Source organism: Papio anubis, chromosome 16 (assembly GCF_008728515.1).
Source record: "Papio anubis isolate 15944 chromosome 16, Panubis1.0, whole genome shotgun sequence".
NCBI lineage: Eukaryota > Metazoa > Chordata > Mammalia > Primates > Cercopithecidae > Papio > Papio anubis.
In genome coordinates this window covers 13,892,964-13,908,383 of record NC_044991.1, presented here as the reverse complement: position 1 = coordinate 13,908,383, position 15,420 = coordinate 13,892,964, and the positions used below count along the sequence as shown (strand labels likewise).

At 49.6% G+C, this 15,420-nt stretch overlaps 1 protein-coding gene across 1 annotated transcript in view; it reads right to left on the bottom strand.

Annotated features, from left to right (window-relative positions):
- Window positions 1-372: 372 nt before the first annotated feature.
- Window positions 373-15,420, bottom strand: part of PVALB (parvalbumin) — a 16,751-nt gene continuing 1,703 nt past the window's right edge. Inside the window, exons 2-4 of the mRNA XM_009198793.3 lie at window positions 14,633-14,765; window positions 13,168-13,277; window positions 373-591 (exon numbers count right to left, since the gene is read on the bottom strand). Of these exons, the coding sequence (XP_009197057.1) occupies window positions 563-591; window positions 13,168-13,277; window positions 14,633-14,765 (272 nt within the window). The 3' untranslated portion in view covers window positions 373-562. The remainder of the gene's footprint in view (window positions 592-13,167; window positions 13,278-14,632; window positions 14,766-15,420) is intronic.

Genomic DNA, 15,420 nt, shown 5'->3' with positions numbered 1-15,420 from the left:
CCACCCATTCATCCATCCGTTCATCCATCCATCCATCCATCCACCCACCTACTCAACCATGGACCTGCATTCAAACCCCAATACTAACAAATCCTATCTTTGTGGGCTTAGACACATCACTTCCCCTCTCTGAGACTTAGTTTTTTAGAGAATGGGAGTTTCATCACCGACCTTATGGGGTGGTGTTAGGGAGTAAGTGGGTAACCTCTGTAGAGTGCCATGCTTAGTACCTAGCGCAGAAAAGAGGCTGTTCCCTTCCATTCTCTCCTATCACATCTTTTCTAACTGTCGAAATCTGGCCCCCACCCCCTGCCCAGATGCATCTGGAAAGCCAATGCCTGACTAGGCCTGGGTCTTCCTCAGCAAGCAGAGTCTGACTGGTACAACCTTTATTGCTTCTCCAGCATTTTCCAGAAGAATGGTGTCATTAGAGGGCCACAGGGGATGGCGGGAGTAAAAAATAACATAAACAAACTGAACAGAAACGCAGGAGGGTGGCAAGAGGGGCTGAGATTGAGTGTTCAGGGCAGAGAGGTGGAAGACCTGGGGCAGTCAGTGCTTCTTAGCTTTCAGCCACCAGAGTGGAGAATTCTGCAGAAGAAAAATGACAAAGGAAAGTGAGTCAGAGGCTGGAATGCAAGAGAGACTGTCCATACCTGACTGCAGGGCCCTGGGTGGTGCTTTCTCTGGGTTCTTGCTTCTGCTGCAGGAGCCCCAGAGTGTGAGTGTGAACATGAATGAATGAATAAATGAATGAGTGGGCAGATGAGTGAAGTGAGGTGGAACATGATGGGTCTACCATATCTTTTGCTTCACCATGTCATGCCACACGCAAAATCAATAATAATAACTACAATAATAACAATAGCATTAATAATAATAGTTTTCTGAATGCTTATCATATGCCAGGCACTATTCGAAACACTTTATATACAATATCTCATTTGACTCTGACAATAATCCTATCTGGCGCATTTTGTCATTGTTCCTGTTCTACAGATGAAGAAACTGAGGCTCAGGGTTGAGTAATATTTCTGGACTTCTCTGCTGTTTTTCTCCCCAGCAGATGAGAGAGGACAAGGAGTTTGCTGCCACATGCCACTACATGTCTCTGAGATGCCATGTCACAGCCTGGTGGAGAGTGTGGGGTCTCAGGCAAGTTCCCATCACCCTAGAAAATGCGGTGTTGTCTTGGGCGGGCACAGTGGCTCATGCCTGTAATCCTAGCACTTTGAGAGGCTGAGGCAGGTGAATCACTTGAGGTCAGGAGTTTGAGACCAGCCTGGCCAACATGGTAAAATCCTGTATCTACCAAAAATGCAAAAATTAGCTGGGTGTGGTGGCGGGTGTCTGTAATCCCAGCTACTCCAAAGGCTGAGGCAGGAGAATTGCTTGAACCCAGAAGACAGAGGTTGCAGTAAGCTGAGATTGTCCCACTGCACTTCACCATGGGCAACAGAATGAGACTCCGTGTCAAAACAAAATGAAACAAAACAACAACAGAAAAAGAAAGAAAGAAAAAATAAAATGCAGTGTTGTGATGTGGGGAGAGCACAGGCTGGGGATTGAAAGTTAGGGCTTCTAGGCCTAGTCTGGCCCTATTTGCTGGAAAATATATCTCTCTGGTTTCCTCATCTGTCAGTGGAGTGAAGAGAGGGGCCAGTAATAATTCCTTGGGAAAGACAAATAAAAAGCTGGTCATGAAATGGCTTCAAAAAGGCCACAAAAAGTATCTGGGACTCATTTGAGGTGAGCTGCGTCCTCCCTGGACTTTGTATGGAATACAAATGTAAAACCCCACCTATGCAGTTTCTTAGTTTTCATCACTGTACTGCGGTTATGTAAAATATTAACATCGGGGGAGCTGGGTGAAGGGTGTACAGGACTCTCTGTACTATCAGTGCAATTATTCTGTATACCCACAATTATTTCAAAATAAAAAAAGTGAAAAAACACACACAAAAAAAACCAAACCAACACATGCTGTATTGTAGAAAAAACCTGGCACTGGGCCAGGCGCGGTGGCTCACCCCTGTAATCCCAACACTTTGGGAGGCCGAGGCAGGTGGATCACGAGGGCAAGAGATTGAGACCATCCTGGCCAACATGGTGAAACCCTGTCTCTACTAAAAATACAAAAATTAGCGGGACGTGGTGGTGCGCGCCTGTAGTCCCAGCTACTTGGGAGGCTGAGGCAGGAGAATCGCTTGAACCCAGGAGGTGGAGGTTGCAGTGAGCCGAGATTGCGCCACTGCACTCCAACCTGGTGATAGAGCGAGACTCTGTCTCAAAACATAAATGAATAAATAAATAAATAAATAAATAACCTGGCACTGCCCCGGCCAGATGAAGGGACACATAACATACCTGGGTGCCTCACTTTTCTGAGGTTTGACTTAGGAAATAGACACCATGCTCTCCTGTCCCTAGGGCGTCCTAGGATAGGAAAGGTGGGTGACCTGGATATGGGGGATGCAGGGCGGGACCGAGAGTGAGGGTCCACCAGCTGGTCTTGAAACTCCCAGGCTCTCTGGCCGAGTGGTAACAGCAGTGCCAAGGATGGAGTATCAAATAAATACAAAAACAACAAACACTTGTACAGAGTCCCTCCCACAGGGCAGGTGTGAAAGTGATTACTTTCTCAGCCGGGAGTCTGTGATCTTCCAGGACCTCGGTGGGGCAGGTGGTTATTTTGAGATGTCTTTTATTAGTAGTACTTTTATTAATTATAGCTAGTAACTAACATTTATTGAATGCCAATGTGGGAAGCATTTTGCATATATTATCTCACTGAATCCTCACGACTACTCCATGAGAGACACACCTTTGCCTGTATTTTACAGATGGGGAAACAAACTGAGGCTCGAAAGTTAAGCAGCTTGACCGTGGTCACACAGCAGACATGATTCAAGCTAGAAATGCTTTTAGGCTTCCTTCTTCATCCCAGTAGTTTCTGACCTACTTTGACCTAGGTATAGAGTGACGCATGTCCCAGCTCAAATATCACCACCCCATCTCATTAGTCCTTTTTTATTTACTTCATAGTCCTTGGCACTCTCTGAAGTGATCTTATATATGCACTTATTTTTGTCGGTCTCCCCCTACTAGAATACAAACTCTGGAGGGCAGGGGAGCCTCTCTCTCGTTCACTGCTCTCCTGGCAGCCACAGTGTTCCTGGCACACAGTAGGTGCTCGCAAATAAGCACTGGGTGGATGGATGGAGGGATGGATGGACAGATGGAGGGAGGGATAGTGGGACGGACGGATGGAGGAGTAGATGGATGGAGGGATGGATGGATGGATGGATGGATGGATGGATGAGGAGTTGGTGGATGGATGGAGGGAGAGAGAGAAGTATGAATGGCTGGATGGATAGATGGAGGATGGATGGATGGATGAATGGATGGATGGATGGATGGATGGATGGATGGATGGATGAGATGGCTCATGAGTCCTTCTTAAGGTTCAACAAGCTCTAACTTACTTCATATAATTCACATGACAGTCTGGGAGGATTCTAATTTTATAGATGGGGAAATGGAGGCTGGGAAGGTGAGGTGTCAAGGTCATGTGGAAAACAAGACCCAGAGCCAGGACTTGGCCTCCGGCCTCAGGAACCCCCTACACGAATGTGGAGAGGCTACTTCTGAGAGGGCTAGCGTCCCGGCTCAGGCAGAAGCATGAGCCCTCTCCAACTTAAACCTGTCATTTCAGCCAGCACTGGCATTCCCTGTTTGGGGACACTGAGTTTCTCTGTCCTGGGATAAAGGATGCATGAGCCTGTCTGCCATCGCCTGCTCGTGGAGAGACTGTCAAGAGGGGAAGCTGGTCCTCTCTGTGCTCCAGCCTTCACTGACCCCTTCATCCTCATTCTAGAAATTATGGGCTCTCAGGCTGCTCATCGGTAAAGAGTCCGTTGATCACCTTCACACTAGATGGGATTTGGTGCAGCTGGTGTGATGGGGGCCCAGGGACACCAATGAGGGACTCTCCAGTGATGGAAAGTCAGGCATTTTGGAGTCAGACTTTGGGAGGTACTTTGGAGCTGTGGGGTTTTTGAAAGCCTCTTAAATCAGCCCCTCTGCCCACCTTGCAATCTATTCTGAAGCAGCCAGGACATCACAATAGCCACATGCACTGGCCTTCAGCAGAGAACACGGAATTCTAATTTTATCCCCTCAGAACCTTCAACAGGCAACTTTGTAGATAAATTGAGGGCAGGAGCCACCTCTTCCATGCCTTTCATGTCTGCCTCAGGGCTGAGCTCTTAGGAGCCAGTCAATTAACTAACAGGTCTCCTAGCCAAACCCTTCCTCTAAAATGCCCAGGTCTCTCCTTAAAGCAAAACAAATAACTGGCTGGGTGTGTTGGCTCATGCCTGTAATCCCAACACTTTGGGAGGCCGAGGTGGGTAGATCACAAGGTCAGGAGTTCGAGACCAGCCTGACCAACATGGTGAAACCCCGTCTCTACTGAAAATACAAAAGTTAGCCAGGCATGGTGGCGCACACCTGTAATCCCAGGTACTCAGGAGGCTGAGGCAGGAGAATGGCTTGAACCCTGGAGATAGAGATTGCAGTGAGCTGAGATCACACCACCGCACTCCAGCCTGGGTGACACAGCGAGACTCTGTCTCAAAAAAAACCACAAAGATCCCGTAAACTCTAGGTCAGCTGAACTGGCAGTAGGTAGGATCCCAGGATGGCGAATGCAGCTTTGAACGATCAGGTTCTAGTCTTGGCTTTGCCATCTGCTGCTGTCCTTGGACAACACACCTCATCCTCCCTGGTCCTGGTTTTCTTATGAGTGAGTGTCGGGTCTACAAGATGCCTTTCCGGCTGTCACATGGTGTTTGGAGCAAGCAAGCTGGGGGTAACACCCAGCTCCCATTTCTTGTTCCTGTGGCCTTCAACTAGATGCTTCACCTCATCTGTCAAATGGAGCTCATGATAGTACCTACTTCCTTAAGTTGTTCGGAGGAGCCAGCACTAAAGCTCTTGGTCACAGGCCTGATGCACAGCAAGCTCTCGGTATCCGGTGATGTTGCAACCAAAGTGTTTCTATTCCTCAAGCCACTTTGAAACCAAACCTATAAAATGCCTGGCTACTGCCTGGCAGAAGCAGGAGGCTCTAAATGGTACTGTAACTGGTAATTGTTAGCATCATTGCTGTTCATGTTGCCATTGTTTGTCTCCATGATCCCAGCATTTCCTGCCTCCATCCCGGCCACCTACCTGCAACCGTCCAGCAACGCTGGACCTACGTCTGAATCTTGTTCCATCACTACCTGGCTAGGTGGCCATCAGTCACTACTTTAGCTCTCTGAAGCTCAGTTTTCTCATTTGTAATGTGGGTATAATAATGCCTGTTTAGATAGCTATTAGAAAGACCAGATGGGGTAACACGACTGGCACATAGTAACTTCTAAGTGTTAGTTCCACCTCCTGTGTGGATCTCCCCAACACAACGGACACAGGTTGGAGCTTTGACATAACATTAACCGCGAAAGTCCTGAAACTAAGCAGGATAAGGAAGATATAAACAGAGGGCACGGAAAACCTAACGAGCAACCAGCTGACCTGGTACAAGTTTCCAATCCATCTATCCCATCAGTGAGATGGATAGCATCCCACCTCCGGCACACCCATCCATGGCAACTTAGTTCCTGATCCTCAGTTTCCTCGTCTATAAAATGGGGATACTGGGACTATCTCCTTATAGGGTTATGGTAAGGGCTCCATGAGATAACGGAGAAGGAGTGCCCAGCACAGTGCCTGGCACACAGTGGGAATGCGACTAAATCAACTCTTAATGTTGTCAGGTAGAAGAGACAGTCTTCCTTTGGAGGCATCCAGAATCATCATTCTCTTCTAAGACATGCAAGTACAGCAGTACCTTTGCAGGCTAAAACCTCGCCCAACCCCCTCTGGGGCCAGCTCGCAGATGTCATCATTGTCCAATCAGAAAGAGACGAAGGAGGTAGACGGTAGGGACGGGGGTGGGAGGGAGGCAGCAGAGGGAGGATCAGAGAACTGGAGGATTCTGTTCTTTTCTTTCCCTTAGGAAACTGAAATTAGCCTAATTAGGTCTGCCCTAGTCCAAGGCTGTGGGGATTGGACAAATTTAGAAACTATTGACAGGTGAGACCGGCACACAGTGATGGCCCAAAGCGAAACTGAGCCAGCCATTGAGTCAGCGGCTGGAAGGCTCTTTCCCTCCCTCTGTCGTGATGACCGTGATGACCGGGATGAAGGAGCCGGCCTCCTGGTTTATCACCTCGCCTCTAAATAGCTCCCGGGCTCGGTTTCTTATAAATTGGTATCTCAAACAGGGATCACCTTCCCATCCCGGAGAACTGGGAGGCAGAGTCACTCCGGGTCAAGTCAGATAGCCACAAGGAGGACGCGTCAACAGTTCTGCGGCTCACTCTGTGCCAGGCACCGCGCGGTGTGTTATTCCACTTCATCCTCGTCGGTTCTCTTATCTTCGTTTTATTTACAGAGAAACTGAGGCTGAGTGTCACTCAGCTAGAAAGATTCCAACAGGCGTGGCCGGGGCCAGGGTGCGTCTCTTCCTCAAAGGTTGGAGTTAAATGGCCCCGCATTCTAACTCAAGCTGCAACCCCCAGAGGCAGAAGCAGAGGGATGCATGGAGGGGAATGTCTTTTTCCACCAAGCAGCTGCTCCCTTTCACAGAAGGCCAGTTATGTAAGGAGGACTGCTTCCTCTCCCCTTGCTAAATCTTTTCTAGTGCAGCATAAGGCCAGAGCTAGGGAAAGTCCACACGGGAATAAAAGGAGCAGCTTGCTAAGCACAGAAGCCATTTATAACTAAAACGTCTCAGCTCAGCTTAGGGGAGGGAGTGGTGGAGTCAGGAGACCCGGGTCCCGTTGGGCCAAGGACTTGCTATGTGACTTTGGCACTTACTGTCTACGGGGCTTTGGTTTTCACGTCTCTCAGTGGGGATCACAGTGTCCCCTAGACCTCACTAAGCTGGTACCAGGGTGCAGTGAGATGGACAAAGCATAGTGCACCTTAGGGCTCTGCCCTCAAAACCTGGGCTGGCCTTGATATGAGCATCTTGTCCTACTTAGAAATCAAATCCCCATAGAGGCCGGAGGGCTAGAATTACAGGGAGACCGGCAAATTCTCCTTCTATCCCTCTCTCACTTTTCTCCTGCTTTAGACTCCATTTCATTTCTGTTGAGGATTGAGATTCCACCACTTTCAAAAGGTTTTAGGTGGGTGACAAGCAAAGCATTCCCATAAAATAAGAGGAAAGGAATCATTTCCAGAACATTCCCTTCATTTGAGCAACAACCCTGTAGGGTGAGTATTTTTCTGCCCACTTTCCAGGTGTGGGAATGGATGTCATGAAAGAGGAAAAGATACAGCCATTCCCACGGCTGACCCCCAACATTTGGCTTTCTAATTTCTGCCTGACTCAGGGGCTCCACCACAGCCCAAGGCCTTACGCTATCGCTCCACCTCTCACAGTAAATAGGCTACTTAAAGATAAAAGAGAACAGATTTTGCCAGAGGGAAGCAGAAAAGGTGAATTCCTTCAGGCACGGGAGTGAGTGGCGAGGGGGCTGCAAGGTTAGACAATAATGATGACTACGTTTCAGCAACAGAAGCAAAATGCAAACCCCAGACTCTTGAGTCTAGACACGCTTAAAGCAGAGGGCAGTGGATCCATCACCGGGAATGGGTTTCGGGAAGAATGTAACTAGGACTGCGTGCAGGCACGTGTGCGCGTGGGGCCTGCGGATCTTCTCTGCAGCAAGATATGAGGAGTCAGGGTTTGAAGAGGGCCCCGAGGCTTCACAGCAAGTCGCTCTGCTTCCCTGGGCCTCAGTTTCCTTGTATGTATCAGTAATAAAGATATCTTGTAGAGCTGTTGGGAGGTTTGAATGAGTTAAAAGAGGTAAGGCCTGTGGGCAGCACTTGGCACACAGGAAGTGGGAACCGATGCTAACCTCGATTCCTGTTGGTCGGCACATTCTGCGGGGGCAGGCATTGAGTTTGGAAGGCCCAGGCTGGGGACACATGCCCATGTGAGGCAGGATGGCAGAGGGTCCTGGCTGGACCACTGTGCCTCAGTCCTAGCTGTGCTACAGAGAGACCCTGGGCATGTCACTTCTCGCGATACCTCAGCTTCTTCACTTGCAAAATGGCGATAGCGATGGCATCTACTTTCTAGGATTATTGTAAGGCAGTGGTCCTCTAAGTGTGGTTCGCCAGATCATTAGCACCATCTGCTAACTTGTTAGAAATGCAAAAGTGTGGGCTCCACCTAAGAAATCAGAAACTCCTGGGTCTGGCACAGCCATCTGTGTTGCAAAGGCCCTCCAGGTGATGCTGACACCGACTCCCAGCTAGAGACCCGCTGTGAAGGTGAAGTATTTGAAAAGGCACCTGCCACATAGTCTGCTTTGTCTGCTTTTTATGCCTGGGCTTTGCAACCGCAGGTGCTTTAACAAAGATTTTTTTTGGCACCCTTCGCCTCTTTTTCTAGCTTCTCTTTCCTTTTCAGCCTTCAGCCCCTCCCCATATCAGCTCTGCACCAGCCTTTTAGGGTGGCCTTTGAGAATCAATCAACCACATCTATAAAAGCCTTTGAGTTTCCTGGAAGTAGTTGCCCCAGAGACAGGAATGCAAAGGGTTATTATTAGAACTTTGTCTTCCTACCCCCTCCCTTCAATACAGGATCTTCAAGAACCTGGTAAATATCACTCACCTTCAGAAGGACAAACAGAGCAGGGAAGAGAGGCAGTCCCTGGTTTGGGGCTCTCCCAGCACCTGCTACAGACAAGTCCCCACAGATCCCCAACCTCAGCTTGCAGATCATCTCCCCCTACATACAGCAGTTGTGGGTCCTCATCACTGCACAGTGCTGCCCAGAGCTGAGCACTTGTTCATTTCATTCATTCATTCATTCATTCATTCATTCAACCAATACACTTTTCTTGTTCTCTCACTATGGGCCAGGCCCTATGCTAGGTGCTGGGATTAGAACTGAACAAAACAAAGTTCCTGTTCAGCGGACCTGACATCCTAGTGGAGGAGAAAGAAATAGGCAATAAGTCAATCAATAAAATCATCTTATCATAAACTAAACTATGAATGAATGAATGAATGAAGCAGGCAGCACAGGTCATGTGCTTTGGAGCTCAACAGACCTGACTTCAGACCTTGATCTTTTCTCTTCCTAGCCTAAAGGGTTTATGCAAGCCCTTAGTCTCTCTGAGCCTGAGTGTGCTCATCTATAAAATGGGAATCATAGTAGTATACATTTCAGAGATAGCTAGAAAGATTAAATGAGGGAAATGCTAAGCACAGTGCCTGGCATGTATAGAGTGCTCTATGAAGTTAGATGCTATTGCCATCGTCATTCAAGGTCACGCAGCTGAGCCAAAATACTGAAGTGGTCCTCTGTGTAGACGTTTATCCACTGGGACATCTGTGAAATTCCAGGGCTGGAATGTACCCCAGTAACTGGCTAGTTATCTGCCCCATGGTTTGTTTTTTGTTTGTTTTTTGTTTTTGTTTTTGTTTTGACAGAGTCTTGCTCTGTTGCCCAGGCTGGAGTGCAATGGTGTGACCTCGGCTCACGGCAACCTCCACCTCCCAGGTTCAAGTGATTCTGCTGCCTCAGCCTCCTGAGTAGCTGGGATTAGAGGCATGTGCCATCACACCCAGCTAATTTTTTAATTTTTAGTAGAGACAGGGTTTTGCCATGTTGGTCAGGCTGGTCTCGAACTCCTGACCTTGTGATCCACCTGCCTTGGCCTCCCAAAGTGGTGGGATTACAGGTGTGAGCCACCACGCCCGGCTTGCCTCATGGTTTTAAAGATGAGGCACTTTATGGTCAGAAGGGCTCTCTGGGACTTGCCCCAGAACCTACCAGGAGCTGAAGGCATCTTCCAGCTATAGGTGGGGCTTGGGCCCTCTGGCCTTAAGAGAGAGTGACAGCAAAGCAGAGTATCTGAAACAGAATGTCCTGGGCCCCAAAAAGGCTCTGCTTCCCATCTCACCACCTATTGGGCATCATGGCACCCACCCTTCCTGCCTTAGGGGGTTGGGAGTGAGGAAGGGGGCATCCGCATCTTCCCACCTCAAAAGCATGAGGTGTGGGGCCCCAGTGCCTCAGGGTGGTCTGTGCTCATTGTCTATTTTATGTCTTGCCTATGAGCTCAATGGAGGCTGCACAGGTGGGCCTGGACCATGCTTTTGGGTTTGAATCCTGGCCCTGGCACTTGCTGGCAGTGTGACCTTGCACTCACTCCCTGGGCTGCCCTTTCTACATCTGCACTTATGTCTTCTGTCATCCCAAGGTCAAATGAGGTAACCAAACCCAGCACTGGGCTGGACACACATGACATGCCCAGCTAATAAGTCTTTCCTCCCATTCTTGGCAAAACAATCTTCTTGCCCCTTTCTGAACATACCCTACAGTTTCCAGCTGATGCCAATGCCTTGCCTGGACCCCACTCCCTCTGTCCCCTACAGCCTGCAGCATAGCCTCCAAGTCTGCACAAAATGCCTGAAGCCTGCACCTCTGCCTCTGGCTGGCACTGTCACTTGTTTGTGTATATGTGTAGAGCTGCAAGCAACGTGCAGACAATAACAATGACATTGTATGGCCAGGTGGGTGGCTTATGCTTGTAACCCCAGCACTTTGGGAGGCTGAGGTGGGCAGATGACTTGAGGCCAGGAGTTCAAGACCAGCCTGGCCAACATGGTGAAACCCCATCTCCACTAAAAATACAAAAATTAGCTGGGCATGGTGGTGCGTGTCTACAATCCCAGCTACTCGGGAGGCTGAGGCAGGAGAATTGCTTAAACCCAGGAGGCGGAGGTTGCAAGGAGCTGAGATTATACCACTGCACTCCAGCCTGGGCAACAGAGAAAGACTGTCTCTAAATAAATAAATAAACAAGGCATTGGAGTTGCCGTTTATTGAGCATTTGCTATGTGCTGGGCACTACAGGCCTCATTCTCACGTTATAATGCCTAGTTTACAGATGAGGAAGCTGGGGCTCAGGGCTAAGGAGCAGGTGCTCAGGGGCACCCAGTCAGGAAATGGGCCTGAATTATTTTTATCTCTTCCATTGCCAGGCACAGAGTTGCTACTCAGTCAACATCTGCTGGATCTGTTAGAAGAGTTTAGTTGATGCTTTAAGATCTGAGTGTGGCAGGGAGGGAGGGAGGGAGGCAGGGAACTGGGCCAGGTCTGGCTTGGTTTTTCTTCATCATGTAGGTTGTCTGTGAGCAGTCAGCCATGAAGACCCGGCCCAGGGCTTCTGAGCTATGGCATATTGGCTGCAAATAAAAATGGAAGGCAGGTCTGGAGGCCTGGTTCAGGGTTGAGGTGGGAGCCAAGCCTTGGGGTGGACCTGTCTGATAAGCAGACTGGTGGGGATGGGGGTGTGAGGGAGGATCTGCCAAGCACCAGAAGCCCGAGGAGCAGCCAAGCCAATGATGCCTTTCCAATACCCTCTACTCCACTCCTTTAAAACCACCTCCCTCCCTCCCAGCCACAAGAAGGGCAGCTGGCATCAGACAGCCAGGGGACCCCCTGCATTTGACCTTAATAGGGATTCTCCATTCTCGTTACTGGCAGGAAACAAACAAACAAAAAAGAAATAAACAACAACAACAGAAAACCCTCTAACTCATAAGCATACACCTACTTTCATATTCCTTGTACCTTTCCCAAAGCAATTTTGTATTCACAGAAACTTAATTTTCACAACGAGTCCAGACAGGTCTTAGGAGAAGCTCATGCACCCCATTTGCCAGGCAAGGGAACGTAGGTGTGCAGAGGTGATGTGTTCAAGGTCACAGCTGGCAAGGGGCAGAGAGGGAGCAGAGCATGGGGGTCTGGGTTTTATACTCAGGCACAGATGTTTATGAAGAACCTGCTTTGTGTGGGGTATTGGCTAGATACTGGGGCTAGAAGGATGAATGCAACACAGTCCCTAGTTTTAAATGAATTAGCTAATAAATGCATATATAGCATTTACTCTAGGCACTTTACATATTAACACATCTAACCCTTGTAATCACCCTATAGGAATTATCATTATGTTCAGTTCAGAGATGAGAAAACAGAGGCCCAGAGTAGTTATCTAATTGTGCACGGTCACACAGCTCGAAAGCAGGAGGGCTGGGATTTGAACCGAGATAGCCTGGGGCCCAGAGGCCAAGCACCTACACACAGTTTTCTCTGAGATCAGCAGAAAAGCCCATTATGGGAGCAAATAGCAGCTTAGCATGCTGCAAACACTCATTCAGGCCTAGTTCTAAATCCCTGCCCCACCACTGTGTCCTAGCTCTTTTGAACTAGGCTAAGCACCGTCAAAGTCCATTTGCCCACCTGCAAACTGGAGATAATTCCTGAGGAAATCATGATGCTAAGAGAGATGGCAATGTGGGTGCGCTGTCTGAATGCCACATGGAGCCAAATGGAGAAAGGAGTGGACGGTGGGCCACTGGTTTCTCATCTGTGCTAACATCAAAGCTTGCAAAGCAAGGCAGGACCAGGTATTCCCCGTCCGAATTCCCCGCTGATTTCTGGCTTACTGTTTTTCCTGGCTCTGCTGCAAGGCTAGAATAGTACATTTGAGTAAAACCCAAACAGGTTTTGAGACTTGGGGTTACAGGACACCAGGACAAGATGCTGAGGAGGAGAGGAGATAGGAATTTCCATCCCTGGAATCAGAATGTGAGAGGTAGAGGATCCTTGGGGATTAGTCGGCCTCATTTCCTTGGATTACAGATGGGAGACAGAGGCCCAGTGATTGAGAGACACTGCCCAAGGTCACACAGCCAGTTTGGGCAGAGCTTGGATCAGTATTCATGCAAAAGTGCAGGCTGAGTTCAGGAAAAAAAAAAATCCCTAATCCTCCCGGATCCCCTACCCAGCAGGAAAAACAGAATCTACTCCTTTTAGGTTTTCAAATTAGGAAAATACACCAGTTTTCCTTTGTCTGGAGTATGTGGCAGAGCTCTCAGACCTAATGGACTGATTTTTATCTTCTAATCTAGGGGAGTGAGGGGCCCCATATCATCCCTTCCTTGTGACAGACATAGCTTCAAACTTTTTGCATCCAACACCCCAAGATCCACAATATGCCCAGACCCCAGGTCACCACTACCCACCGTCAACCCCAATTTTGCCGTCCCCATCTTTGTCTCCAGCAGCCATCAGCGTCTTGGTTTCTTTAGCAGACAGGTCTCTGGCATCTGGGGAGAAGCCTTTTAGGATGAATCTGGAGGAGAAAAGGGAGAAAGCCGGTGAGGGAGTCAGGCCGAGGTCTCCTTGCAGGACGCTGGATGGAGGGTGGTCTGGTGTCTGCGTGGGGAAAGGGGTGGCTGGGACAGGCAGTGAGCAGCAGTCACGCACACAGGTGCTCTGTGCCAGGTAGCCTGCTCAGTGGCTGTGCTTTCGTGGATGAATATTCAGGAAAGGACAGGCTGTCCTCAGTGAAGGGCTGATCCCGCTTCAGGGAGGGCACCTACACTGGTTAATTTATCCAACAAGTATCCACTAAGTGTCATTTCTGTGTCAGGCATATGCTGGAAAGTGGCGTCACAGTGGTGATCTTCGGAAGGCACTGAAAAAAATAAGGAGGTCATGGGCTCCAAGAGAGACCACACAGTGTGATGGGCACAATGAGGGCGGAAGTGGAGGAGGGCGCTCAGAAGCTGTATCGGCCCGCCTGGGGTGAGGGGAGGAGCAGGGAGGCTTCCCAGTGAAGGTGATGCCTGGAGGACAGGGGGAAGTCAGCCTCTGTGAATGTGTGTGTGTGTTTGTGTGTGCATGCGCGCGCAGAAGTGTGCATGCATGTTGGATGTAAGTGGGTAGAATATGAAGGTTCTAGACAGAAGGTACCCTTGTGAGATGGTTTAGCGGGGAGACAGGATGGTTGGGGAAGTCCCTACTTGAAGGCCTCTCCCTGCACCCATCCCCCCCGCTTCTCTTTGTGACAAAACTCAAGGCTTTCTTGGCCAGAAGGTGACATAAGGCAACCTGAGTCAGTAGACTTGGCCGGGTGGCCGAGGGGATTATGTCAGGAGACGGTTTTGCAGATGGAGGCATACATTTTCCTAGCCACAGCCTTCTCCTTCTCTGCTTTTCTCCAAGGACCCCTGGACCCCCAGAGCTGGTTCTGCATCCCTGGCTTGCCCAGAAAATGCACCAGCCACACTAGTACCAGAGGGCTGGGGGCTGCAGGAAGGTGGAAATTGTCAGACAAATGAAAATCAATGAAATACTCAAGTGAATGCTTTCTGCCCTGCCTATGGTGCTAGGCAGCAACAAAAACTGCCTCTTCATTTGTATTAAATTATTAAGTAGCATCACTCCATTAGCAATATTAAGTGGCTATCACTTAACCTAGTTAGTTGCACTTTCAGCTGAGGGTTTTACTCTTCCGAAGCAATAGTGCCGGGAAGCCTTCTCCCCTGGTGCCCTGGGTCCGAGCACTGCCTTCACGCACCGTTACTTTCTGTGAAGCAGGCAGAGTGAAAGGCAGGTCTGATGGACACTTGGAAGCTAGAGTCCCAGCCCCTACTCCCTCTCGCACAGCCGTGGGCTGGGCATCCCCTGCAGGCCTCCACTTACCCCAGCTCATCCTCCTCGATGAAGCCACTTTTGTCCTTGTCCAGGATATGAAACACCTTCTTCACATCATCTGCACTCTTTTTCTTCAGGCCGACCATTTGGAAGAACTTTTTGTGGTCGAAGGAGTCAATAGCTGTGGGGGGAAGAGCAGGGTCAAATAAGGACCAGAAAGGCTGGTAGGGAAGCGTGGGAGAATGGAGGACGTCAAAGCATTTGTTGATGGATTCCCGCATGCCAGTTGTGGGGAATGAGAGGTACCCACCTCCATCGGAGGACTGAGGGAGCCTGGGCAAGGGAGGATGCCCTGTCCAAGGTCATAAGGCTGGGAGTGGAAGAGGTGTGCTCACACCCAGACCACCCCGGCTCTCAAGCCTGCCCCCACACCCCGCCTCCACTGCACCCATTGCTGGTGATGGGAGCAGCACCTAAGAACCAAAGGCTTTTGTTCTTCTGAGAACCTCGTGTCCAGGAAGCCTTTTGGGCGCCAGCTGGTTGGGAGTGGGCTGGGGAATTGAAGGGGGCATGAACATGGTCCCGGGAGTAGGGGGAGGAGGGTTGACCTTCTTTCTTGGCCACAGACTGTGTGGCCAGAAAATTGACATAGAAAGGTCAGGTTTCCCTCAAGGTCACACAGAGGGAGGAGGAGGGGCAGACCCGGAAGTCCTGGCTCTGCGTAGAAATCCATTTAGGAGGCAGTGGGAAGGGGGTTTTGGGAGGCTCCCAAGAAATACCCAGTTAAGTTTCTTCCCAGATGGGCTTGAGGTGAAGGGAGAGGGTTTTCCCAGGAC